Source organism: Cucumis sativus, chromosome 4 (genome assembly GCF_000004075.3).
Source record: "Cucumis sativus cultivar 9930 chromosome 4, Cucumber_9930_V3, whole genome shotgun sequence".
NCBI lineage: Eukaryota > Viridiplantae > Streptophyta > Magnoliopsida > Cucurbitales > Cucurbitaceae > Cucumis > Cucumis sativus.
Window position 1 is genome coordinate 25,044,510 of NC_026658.2, and position 11,910 is coordinate 25,056,419.

At 35.1% G+C, this 11,910-nt stretch overlaps 2 protein-coding genes and 1 long non-coding RNA gene across 7 annotated transcripts; 1 reads left to right on the forward strand and 2 right to left on the reverse strand.

The window, feature by feature from the left end:
- The first annotated feature begins 2,592 nt into the window (after positions 1-2,592).
- On the forward strand, positions 2,593-3,373 carry LOC105435312. Its single transcript, XR_969361.2, has 2 exons — positions 2,593-2,859; positions 2,958-3,373. It is a non-coding gene; the product is annotated as an uncharacterized LOC105435312 (long non-coding RNA).
- Positions 3,374-3,399: 26 nt separating this feature from the next.
- On the reverse strand, positions 3,400-8,159 carry LOC101207492 (histone deacetylase 2). 3 transcript variants are annotated; one of them, XM_031884243.1, is made up of 14 exons: positions 8,021-8,159; positions 6,929-7,277; positions 6,777-6,832; positions 6,526-6,643; positions 6,291-6,353; positions 5,897-5,965; positions 5,640-5,806; positions 5,446-5,510; positions 5,318-5,367; positions 5,073-5,117; positions 4,941-4,991; positions 4,551-4,637; positions 4,353-4,440; positions 3,400-3,684 (listed from the first exon to the last, which is right to left on the reverse strand). In XM_031884243.1, exons 2-14 carry the CDS (start codon positions 7,025-7,027, stop codon positions 3,584-3,586), a joined length of 1,059 nt encoding a protein of 352 aa, XP_031740103.1. In that variant the 5' UTR covers positions 7,028-7,277; positions 8,021-8,159; the 3' UTR covers positions 3,400-3,583. The 3 variants fall into 3 exon arrangements, with proteins under 3 accessions (XP_031740103.1, XP_031740102.1, XP_004141312.1); XM_031884242.1 differs by lacking the exon at positions 8,021-8,159 and having other exon boundaries at positions 6,929-7,409; XM_004141264.3 differs by lacking the exon at positions 8,021-8,159 and having other exon boundaries at positions 5,318-5,364; positions 6,929-7,407.
- On the reverse strand, positions 7,992-10,651 carry LOC101207734 (protein REVERSION-TO-ETHYLENE SENSITIVITY1). Of its 3 annotated transcripts, none has more exons than XM_011655870.2 (3): positions 10,389-10,651; positions 8,861-9,320; positions 7,992-8,595 (listed from the first exon to the last, which is right to left on the reverse strand). In XM_011655870.2, the coding sequence occupies exons 2-3, from the start codon at positions 9,167-9,169 to the stop codon at positions 8,173-8,175; spliced, it is 732 nt and encodes a 243-aa protein (XP_011654172.1). In that variant the 5' UTR covers positions 9,170-9,320; positions 10,389-10,651; the 3' UTR covers positions 7,992-8,172. The 3 variants fall into 3 exon arrangements, with proteins under 3 accessions (XP_011654172.1, XP_004141314.1, XP_011654171.1); XM_004141266.3 differs by having other exon boundaries at positions 8,861-9,155; positions 10,389-10,634; XM_011655869.2 differs by having other exon boundaries at positions 8,861-9,368; positions 10,389-10,634.
- Positions 10,652-11,910: the final 1,259 nt, after the last annotated feature.

Genomic DNA, 11,910 nt, shown 5'->3' on the forward strand with positions numbered 1-11,910 from the left:
TGTAGAAAAAAATTGATTAAAAAATAGATGATGAGATTTTTCGAATAATTTCTTATGTAATGAAATTGAGTGAACTACTCACTACATCCAAAGCAAGTTGAAGACTCAAACACTAGTTCGAAAGTCAAATCTAACATTTCCTAAATTCGTCTAGAAGTTAGTAATCTCTTTTCGAGACAGTTGATGAAGTTTGTTAATATCATGTAGCATGTAAGATATTATACGAATTTACTTGCTTCAAGTGCAAAACAATTCAATATTTTAAGAGATATTTATACAAGGGTATATAAAAGAATTATGGAAGCTGTGGATATATTAATGCATATGGTTGTATTGTATTAATAAGATTCTAATCCATTGACTATGAATGTTAAATAACTTTTAGGTTTGAGTCTCTATTGGGTCATTTTCTTGTTCAATTTGTTACTAAGTAGACTTTAAAATACCATAAATTGAACTCACTTCTAAATGTCAACTTTTTTATTAAAAGAAATACTATGTCAATCTGAATAATCTTAATTCTAGCTAAGACTATAATTCTTTTTTTTGAAAAAAATACTAAAGAAGGTTCCAAATTGTTGGTAATAGTGCATGAATTTATTTTTTATATTTTCGTGTATCGACTGAATTATTCGATGCGACAAATTCTTCTTATTTTACTTTAAGAAAATGCAAATTTTGATTTACGACGAAGTATGGAATTGAATGTGTTGCATTTGATGGAGAGATTCAAGGAACCTGAAACATATTCATGAAAGGAGGCTGCTTAGAGAAGCTATTTTGTATGTTTTTAACGAGAGAAAAAAAAGACAATACTAAGAGTCATTTAAATTTGGGTCTTACCGAGGTGGTGGTAAGTGGTAAGAGCAGCAGCAATAGCACAACTCACATTTGGGTTTTGACCAACAAAACAAACCCAACCATTGTTATTTATCCATCAAATACTCGTAACAATTTAATTCAACTTTGCTACACCCACATCGTCTATCTAGCTAGCTGTCATGTGGGGGATCAAAAAAGGTTCAAAGCTTTCTACAGATTATAAATGCTATCCCTCATAAAAGTTTCCCATTTTTCAATGCCCTGAGGACATCTGGCTCAAAAATAAGATTTTTCAATATAGTCTCGAATAATGAAATTGAGGTTGCTAACCTCACAAACTAGCAAATAAAAATTATAGTATATAAAGCCTATTGTGATACACAATTCAAACACAGCTGTGAGGGTTCAGACTTTTCAGACTCAAATTGCATAATTCATAAAAATCATAAAACGGAGAGAGGGAGAGAGAATGGAAGGACTCAAATGTAAAAATAAAGGGAGCCAGTGATCAACGTTGGAAAGGAAAAGGTGGAGATTCGTGGATCATGTGAAATGTATAACAAACTCCTGCGTGATCTTAACTCCTCTTTGCAGGAGTCCTCACACTTTATTAACCTCAAAAAATAAACAAGAAAAGAATATAAATACAATTTGAGATCTAGAAACGAGTATTGATAAAGTTGGATGGTTTGATATGATAGAGCATAGTGATGATGGGTTTGGTCATCTTCATCCAGTACTTTGTTTCTTGTATCAATAGAAAAGAAAAAAGATAAAGAGAGATTGTTTAGAGTCTGTGACAGACAGCTTTAATCATGGTTTGGTCTGTAATCCAGAAACTTCTGGTTCAATCTCAAACATAGCCAAACCTTGTTTGACTTTCACTATAATAGTTTTACATGAACAAAGCTTGGTTTCTTATTCTAACATATCTTCATTCTCAAAGTAGTGTTTGAATTTGATTAATATTATAATTTAGATAGAAAAATGGGAAAGTGGGGTCAAGGGAAGGGACAGTGCGGAGGAAACCCAAGAGTGAAGAAAAGAGATCGAGAAGAGGCATTGGAGGAAGGAGTAAAAAGGAGGGGGGGGGGGAGTGTCGGTGAGATTACATAAGCCATTGAGGATGAGACATCAATCTCGGGCTTATAATGTCTGCCTTTCTCTGTATCCAATCAAACTCAATGCTGGTTTTGTCCCAACTCATCCCACTAGGACTTGGGTTTTCCCGTCCACTTGCCTTGGATTCCACCTATCCTACCCTTTTACCCTATTATTATATTTCAGTCTTAAAGCTCTAGCACACTGATTTCCTTCAGTTTCTTTTGATACTTGTCAAAGGATATCTGGCACACCGCTAAGAGTTTTTTTCTCCCTTTTTTTCGACTTTAAATTAATATATCAAACTCATCTTACGAGAAAACTCTCAAAAGATATAATTTCACGAAACATACAATATCTGATTCTACACAGCCACACCAAGAAAAAACTTCAAGTCATTGTCTTGAAACTAACCATCCTTATCTAAACGATCGGTTAATCAAAGTTTCTATTCAATTTCAATATCTTATATAGGGTACCTTGGAGTTTGAACTCATTTCCCTCAAAGTTTCTTTACATGCTTTTACCTATCTTTGCACAACAATACCAATATATAGTGGCTATAGAATCAAAAGTTATGAAATATACCTTGTATCTGCATTCTAATCAGAACCATCTAAATATAGATAATTAGAACTTAGATCATCTAAACAGTATTTTTCTTTTAAAAAAAGGTCACTCACCTCCAATAGTTACTTGGTATGTACTTAAGTATTAAGAAAACAAACTAAACCACTTCTAGATTGCTAAGTTTAAAATAATATTATCTTGAAAGTCTAAGAAATTCAAACGATTTGATTTATCAATTTCCATGATTTCGAGCAAGGACTTCCAGTTCCGACAGGACCAAACTCTTGTTCTGTTATTCACATCCAATTTCTATTCCAGATAACCAAGGGCAAAGGGCGTTTGAAAGGACAGTACAAGTGTCGTCAGGTTCTCTAATCAAAGGGTTTATTTTTGTTCTTGAACTTCGTATCATTCCTAAACACTGTTGAAATTTTGATAACTAGAGTCGGACTTTTGGTGACCAGGTACGCTCAACTCTTTGACGAACTGACATTATGAAGCTGATTGGTATTATTCACATGGGACTGTCAAAATAGCTAAGTAATATTTTCTCTACCAATACCGTTTCAGAACTGAGAGCTGGAATAAGTTGGTGTGCGCTATCTGTATAACGCACTTGTACAATGGATGATTGGAGAAGACGACCGTTAGTGTCAGAATGTTAATTGGGCGCTTCCCTAAGAGAGTCCCTCTAAATTTCTTGTATATCTAGGTGAAAAGCAGAATGAAAGTGTTGGAGTGTTGGTGGATGGATGTAGATCTTTTACTTGATTGAACTACTACAAGGTTGTGTGTTGTCTCAATTCTTTTGGTTCTGATCGTTGGTATGCCGTTGAGTAAGTTGCTTTGTTTTATGAAATAAATTGCTGATATTTGTGTACTACTGTTGTTTTCCAGAGGCTTCAGTTTTCATCGAATAATAATTACCGAAGTATAAGCCACAATAATATCTCTTTCATGGAAGGACATAGATATAGTACTGGAAACAGTTTAGCTCCAACTTCATACAAGTCACGTGATTAAAGTAAAGCCGTGCTAAATGGCTCATACTACTGAATAAGACAGGAAAACAAAGTAGCTCACTTGGTGACTACGTTCTGTGTGGAGAGCTTTCTGTATCAATTAACCTTTGCTTCGAGAGATTTTCAATTGAATCAGCAATGACTTTAGCGCTAGATTTCATGTAACCGCCTGGGAGTGGAATTAATAAAAAAAACATTACTCCAAGAGACTAGAAAGGAGTCAGCAAAAAAAAATCAAATGGAAGATAAACTTGATCGTTTGAAGAAGTATAAAATGGCAAAAGTAACCTGTTACCTGAGCAATCCCTCATCGTACCATAATGTTTCTATTTCCTAACAATCATAATGTTCAAGGTACAAATTTAAAGACTTTTTCCCATCATCGAGATAAAGTTTCACACTACCAAGAAATATTCTATAGTTGGCAAGAAAATAATTATCGTCGTTACTATGCTATATTTAAGGCCTTGGTCATTTAAATTTCAAGATACCACCCCATGTGAAAATGGTACAATAATGAAATTAACTTTAACCATGAGGGATAAACGCACCCAATAACATTAAGAATTGAAGTTGAATGTAAATGTGACAGATATAAATCCGTTTTAATAAGAAAGATTGCTAAATAAAAGAAAGGTATGAATATTATGTACATATGAAATTTAGAATGGTCCCCATTAGATATTTTACCACATGGTCAAAGAGTTAGAAGTTAGTATTAAATAAAAGGATTGATGGGTGTATTTTTTTATATATTACAAGAGAGAAAGGTCGAGCATAATAAAAAAGGTGCATATTCAATAAACTTCATTGACATGTTCGTGTAAGGGAAAAGACCTGATGTCAGCATCACAATGGGAATGTTCCTTGCACGAGCAAATCTGAAAACCTTTTCATCTCTCTTAGCTATTCCCTCAGCACTAATCTGCAATCAGTGTGTAATCCACACCACAACCAACAAACTTTTTAACCAAACCAGAAAGCACGGAAGGAGAAATCAAATTCTTGAAAAACTAATTTGGGGGGCACAGTTACCTTTAACAAGCCCAGTGGATCTCCATCTAGAATATCAGTCCCAGCATTGTAAACAATTAATTCAGGATCATATGAAGTGGCAGCAACCTACAATTAACATGGTGAAAATAAGCAGAGAGTCGACGAATAGATAAATCGGTCATTCCCCAACATTGCCAAATGTTACAAACCCAGATGCAGAGTGGGGAAGTAGACGATTCTGTTGCATAAAGTTTGAAACCGAAGGGTAAAAGGCTATAAGAGAAGTTTCAATATTTGGGCACAGTGAAGAACATATTTTTGTTTAGTAATGATAAACCAAGCTTCCATTGAGAAAAAATGTAAGAAATAAACAAAGGTAATTGATAAACAATTAAACTAAAAAAAATGAATTTAAGAAAAGCTGCCTACCTCGAGTGCTTCATCTAATTTCTTCAAGTATTCACTTGTTGTGGTCCCACTCTGCATGAGAAAACATATCCATGAACACCCGAGCAACAAGTGAAACAAACAGAATCTATTTCCATAACAAGCTTTACTTACAACTACTTCAACTTTCTGATCAATGCATCTTCTAGCCTCATAATCCTGATATACGCATACATAGAGAGATAGAGAGAGAGAGTCACAAAACTTCTATGCTCAATCAAAATGGTAATAGTGACTTTGAAAATGAGATGGAAATAGAAACTTGGCAACTCTTAAAAAAAACTAACAAGAGGGCAAACACAAAACAGCAGAATCAATAATTTTCATCCACCATAGAATATAAGAGCAAAGTAACTTACAAAAGGATATATTCCAGGATTGAACATATCAAGAATATATACTCGTCCTGCTAGCATAGATAAAACCGTCACCAGTCAATGAGAGAGCCAATTAAAATCTATTACTGGAAAAAAAAAAGTTGGCATACTATCATGGGCAAAATCCATTTCATGGCCATTTCCTTGATGGGCATCAAGATCAATAATCATTGCCCTGCAAACATAGAATATCACCAGGATAAGGCTTTATTACCACAGGTTCATAAGTACTTGCTATGCAACAAAATTCAACAATGCATGAGTTCTTTTAGGTCACTATGGTGCCAATTTATGTACAGCATACTTTGATATGTTAAGCTGAACGAAGGCATAGTGTATACACAGAGAAATATCTGCGTACACACAAAATCCTCCTCCTCGTTCTGCTGAGCAATGGTGAAAACCACCTCCTACATTGATGGCCCATCCTTTCTCTTTTGCTACTTTTCCAGCTAATATGCTGCCTCCAACCTGCAGCAGGATACAACATTTACGACCCATACTAAATTTGTCATGAAAGAAGAGAGAGGAAAATAATTTGAGATGAACCCTATAATTCACCTGATTACGAAATGGACGTTGAACTTTCTCCTTGACAACACAATGAGGAAACAATGCAACAGGAGGGACCTATATTGTAGTAGTGCAAATCTATCAAAACTGAAAAGACTACAACCAACAATTGAATCTAGGAAAGGGAAAATTTAAACAACTCAACGCATATTCAACCACTTAAAAATAAAACATCTGAGGCTTTCATATATTACAATTCTCACCATGTCTTCTGAAAAAGGGACTTCAACTTAAAATTCTAAATAAGTATGCCAACGGAAGTTCCACTCCCGAAAAGAAACGAGTAACTAGTAACCATCACGGAGGATAATGTTTAATAAAACCAAATTATAGCACAAAAGCAACAAGATGACTCACAAAGCAAGAGGATATGATGCAATACCTCAATAATCTTAGCAACATTTGAACTGTTCTTCAGACTATTCAAGTATGATTCCGGATGTACCTGGTCAAACATTACAAAGATAGGTCTTTGAATTATACTTCAAATAAGCAGTTGCAATTCAGGTTCGTGATTTTTACAATTTGAGATTTTGTGGAAGAGCGCGAATGTACCAATCTACTCGTAGCACGTGCGTATAAAGTTCACAACAAAAAGGTAGAACCTAAAAACGCACCACAAGAAGATCATTCTTCTTAGCTTCCAAAGGCTTGATAATTTGATCTTTCCTTAAAACTCCAGCGGCAATAAGGAATTGGCATACACGACCCCATTTCTTTGAATCAAATGGATGCCTAATGACAAGATTTCCAAGTAAAAACTAACCAACTTAAAAAAAAAAAAAAAAATTAGAAGCCGGCAACTAAAATTATTAAGAAAACCGAACGGGATTCAAACACAGGAAAGAATAACGCGCCAGTTACTCACAACTTCTCTATTCCAAGAAATGAGATGTCATACGATGACGAATATATCACCGGAACCTGTTTTTCAACAAAACCCAGAAACATACTTGAGTACAGGCGACCAGGAGTCAGCTTAAATGCACACTGAGTTTAACCAAAATTCTGGTCCAGTACCTTTGAAGAAGGAACATCAAAATACAGCTTGCTGGAGAGAATTCGGTCCCTTCGGACAGCTTCCCCATCGTTCGCATCCGGAGACAGCGAAGAGGACATGCCCCGAGTGAAGAAATTGGAATAGCAGAAAAGAGAGCGAAAGAATGGCCGAGAGAGCTCGATTGTGGGCACGGTTGAAAAGGAGTGAATGATCAGCTGCGTGAGTTCGTGGGTGGGTCGATTAGAGTTGAGAATCCGGGGCGGTGAATCGGTATGACTCGGGACCGTTAACTTGGATTTGCTCGAACCAAGTATAGATTGGGTCCATTCGGATACAGAATTTTCTTTGGAATTTTCGAGGCGAAATCAGCTGCAATTGGGATATTCAATCGGTCAGAGGGATAGGACATTTTTGCCGGTGACCAATCGGACAGTTACCGGTCATCTGTTGCCACGAGACTATGGACTATGCATTTGACATTCCACGCTTATATTTTTCGCTTATTTAATTTCTCAAAACTAATTTTATATTTAATATTATACTTTCAATTGCAATTTAATATTTAATATTATACTTTCAATTACCATTTTTATACTGTGATAAAATACATCATTGAAGATTCAAAACAAAGAAAGGCGCCTGACCATAAGGGAGTTGTGACCACAAGAGAGTTTTAGGAACAAAGACCCCTAGTTAAGAAATGAATGAAAAAGTGTCTAAATAAGGATATTGTTGCATTTAAACATCATGAGTATATTCGTTGTGTTCGTTGAACATAAAGAACACAAGCACACAATAAAGAAATGAGTGACACTCCAATGTGTGAAAACACTTGTATTATTTTGTTTGAATGCAAACACGATCGCAAGAGAAGAATGATGAACATATGTACAAAAGGGAGAATCCTAACTAAATCATTCTCAATCTTCTAAAACAAGTAGTCCTTTAAAAATCAAACTTGTAAAAACTAGACAAGTTTCTATAATTTGTAAATTCATGTTTAAAAAATGTTTTTGTTTTTATTGTTTAGTTAACTAGGAATTCAAGTGTTACCCCAATAGAAAAACTGAGAATAGCCCAACATAAAGAAAACAAAAAAATTTGTTATCAACCTCGATGCTGAAGCTTTCAAAATAATCAAAACAGTGTCTCAATGTTGAAGTCCAAAGTTCAACAGTATGAACATTTTCTCTCTAAGTTGCAAACAAGAATGGATAGAGCGCCATCACTCAGCTGATTCTCAACTACAAATGTTCATCCAAATCTAACATTCCAACAGGCTTTTTATACAATAAGTACCCAGAACAAACCAACCAACCAAAAGGAGAGAAAGCGACAACAGACCAATCAAGAATGGCCATCCAACCATGGCAATGCCCAGGCAGACCACCACTACAAAGGGAAGAAATGATCTTACAATTGACATTCCATCTACCCAATGCCCCTTGAACAGAATTAGAGCTGCTACATTTATCATGTTCCAACTCATCGATCCATCATAGCAAAGACGGTTCAGACAATTGGCAATAAAGGAATGGCAGTTGCACGTAAAAAGGTTGTACGATTTATGCTCAAAATACCGTGTACTTGATTGTAAGCCATCGTCCCAAGTAATGGCAGTTCCATACTGTGAATGCTGGTAGCCCTGCTTACATTTATGTGCAGCTAAGCTCGTTGGGAAGCAACACTGAAAAAAACATAAGGTTTCAATACATTGTTAACGATCCATCAAAGAATTTTACACTGTTTACAGAGAAAAAATAACTAGTAAGAAGATGGCATTAAAACCAAGGAAGATACCTAACATGGAAACAGAAAATGGTTTCAGCAAGAAACGCACATAAGTTCCGTTAAACTTACATGAGTGAAATTTATGCACTTCAATCAGCATTGTTAGGAAACAGGGATTAATTTCATGAAATATTTATGTAAACCGATTACTATTAACTTACTTTTTCTCGGTTGAGTTGATGGTATCTTGCAACAGAGCCAAATGCTAAATCATTAATATTCACAAAATTCGATCCTGCAAAATCTAAAGTGACTCCATCCTCCCTGCAAATCCCAACATGACCAATGAAAGGTGCCAACCAAGAGACAACAGGAAGAGGTGTCCAAACCAAACAGCATGGAAACTTTGCTTGACCAGGGTCAATGGGATCTAGAGGCCAAAATTCATGTTTTATACTCTCTGTAGAACTGATAAGTTCGACATCATAACCTGCTTGCGGCTTCATTTTAGAATACCTTCCAGGTAGCATATAGAAGCTTTGTTAATAATTGGAAAAGAAGCATCACGCTGTCAAACCACACACTGGCATAAACTGAATTTGCTCGCAGCTAAAGAAAAGTAGAAAACAACCAAATCTGCAATTGCTTCATCATTATGGATGCAGGGTTCAGAGAAGTAATCTGTTACAACCCCAAGACTTTCTCAAAAGGATGAACAAACAAGAGTATCTAAAGGCAAGCAAAAATCAAAGTTGAGAGTAATTATTCAAGAACATTACAACTATCAGTTGTCAGTCTAAAGTATTGACAGACATAAGCCATTTCAAAATTTAATAAAAAAATTCCAATATCTAGATCCAATGGCAATGTAATCAACCTTCCATTAAGAAAAACTACACAAAACAACTAGGCGACGAAGAAAATCAAGAAAAGACATGTTACCAATAGTTTCAGTATAAAGTTCCGTGGCTAATCAAATATCAGAGTTTCATTTTTAAAAAATTAATCAGGTCAAGAATCTAAGATAAGATTATCCTGTATCAAGCGCCAACCATTTGAAGACACACAACATTTGTTTTTTAATTCTCTAACCCCAGCTAACTTCAATTTAATATTACATATCATTCCAAAAATTATTATCCGCCAACTTCTGGATTTGAGATTACCCCAGAGATCGACGAAAAAACCCTTGTCGCCAAATCCCACAATACAATTACAAAACTTCCCCATCTATTAAACACATATCATTTCACGATCTAACGATGGTTGGTCAACCGATTTCAAAATCAGTCAACAACGAAAAACTTATCCATTATCGACTTTGATCTCTAGCCCCATCGGATAAAATCTAAATTCCTGCCATCTGAATCTTCTCACGCCCCTAAATCAAAGATTTTTCTTAAGCAGTACCCAGCATTCTGAGATGGAAACCCAGGAATTAAAATCGGAGGGCAACCCACGAATTAAAAAAGATCCGAAAAACACGTAATCATCACAGCCTTTTTTGTTATACCCAAAATAGAAGTGGCAGAAAAGTGCAAAACTACTAAATTTAGAAGGGAGAAGAAACTCAATTTCTCAGACTGCTCAGTCAGACACAGAAAGATGATGGAAAAAAATCCCTCAAGATTTGAGGTAATTAGAAGAAAATAAATAATACATTGAGAAGAAGAAGGGAAGGAAACAAAAGAAATTTTAAAAAGGAAGAAGGAGTTGGTTGAAAGGAAAGACATGAAGGTGGAAACTCACCGGTAATGGGCAGTAGAAGAAAGCGGGAGATTCAGAAGATTGTTGATGGATAGGAATTGAATCCCGGCATGATGGGTACAATTTATTCGGAAATCAGAGAGGGAAATTATTGAAGATTATGATAAATTATCAATATGTTGAAGAAATGAGAAATGGAAACTACTACTGTTTTTTACTTTATTTCTCTTTTTGTGATTGCCCTGCCAGGAAGAGAAGGCGGTTGGGTTGAAGAGTTGAAGCGGCAGATGCATGAACCCATTTTTTTATTTTACCCTTTTTTTTTCTTCCTATTCCCCCATGTGGGACCCATTCTCCATAATATCTAACCTTTTTCTTTTCTTTTCTTTCTTTTTCCTTCAACTTATAATATGAATAAAATATTTCTATTAGTACAACAGTTTCAATCGGATTAATTCAAACATGTGTTTTTATTACATTAGAATTCTAATTTCATTTCATTACGGATCATCAAATACCATTTTTAAAATATATATTTTATCGGTACTACTTTTTATATATTTTTTAAATTTATATAGTTTGTTTACATTTGTTTGTACATGTTAATATTTAGCTTTTTTATATCATTTATTTATATTTTTCAGTGTTCCTAGATGATGATTAAACCTAATTTTGACTACATGTTAAAGTAAATGGAAAATTGAAATCTATTGGAAGGCGTGAATGATTCTAACTTGTATTCCTTTTTTAACCACAACTACATAACAAAAGCAAACAAATTACAAGTGACAGTGAGAAAGCCAACTGAAAACCATGCACATTTGAATTCATTCAGAGCTTGGCACCCCCGGAAAGTGGGCTGCAAAATGTGCTTTCCTAGCACATAACTCAAGTCCATAACAATGATACATAACCACTAGGTGATGGGAACAGATTAGTTTGGAATGGATAGCTTCAACCAGTATCTGACAATCAAATTCCACCCAAAAAGGAGAAAGACCATTTTTGAATAAGCCTTCTTCAAACCAATGAGAATAGCCTTAGCCATAGCTTCAGCAAATAACACATCTATTCCACTTTCCAAAACCTCCACAAATGTCATAATCAACCTCTCCTACTAATGCCAGCCACACCCAATTTTGAACCATCAGCCTTACTGGATGTGTCACAATTAAGCTTCAACCTACGAACACTGCAGTTGCCTTCCACTTCACACCAGATCGGCAACCCACCTCCCAATTCCTCACCACCAGCATCGGCCCTAATGTAAATATGAGCCAACGGAGTCCACCACAGCCATAGAAAAATGAGATTCAACTAGCTTTAATCTTTATAACTATGATGCAATTTTGTAGTTCCAATTTAAAATGAATTCACCTGTCAATGTTTTCGATTACTCCGATAACCAACTTTAAAAACTACCAGTAACGTAGACCTGAGTGTTTTTATTTCAAGTTGTTTTTATAGAAAGTGTTTAAACGAAAATAGTTTTTGAAAAATATTTTTTTTATCTCGGTTGTCAAATTCTTATGCTAATTAATTTTCTCATTGACCAAATACAAAA

Excerpts from the sequence above, each read along its gene's own strand:
- LOC101207734 (XM_011655870.2), bottom strand. The coding sequence starts at position 9,169 with ATGCTACCTGGAAGGTATTCTAAAATGAAGCCGCAAGCAGGTTATGAT. Across the intron at positions 8,596-8,860 it reads ATCAACTCAACCGAGAAAAA|TGTTGCTTCCCAACGAGCTT; the intron begins GTAAGTTAATAG and ends TGTTTTTTTCAG.
- LOC101207492 (XM_031884243.1), bottom strand. The coding sequence starts at position 7,027 with ATGTCCTCTTCGCTGTCTCCGGATGCGAACGATGGGGAAGCTGTCCGA. Across the intron at positions 4,441-4,550 it reads ATCCACTGGGCTTGTTAAAG|ATTAGTGCTGAGGGAATAGC; the intron begins GTAACTGTGCCC and ends CACTGATTGCAG. Across the intron at positions 3,685-4,352 it reads CATTGTGATGCTGACATCAG|GCGGTTACATGAAATCTAGC; the intron begins GTCTTTTCCCTT and ends TTCCACTCCCAG.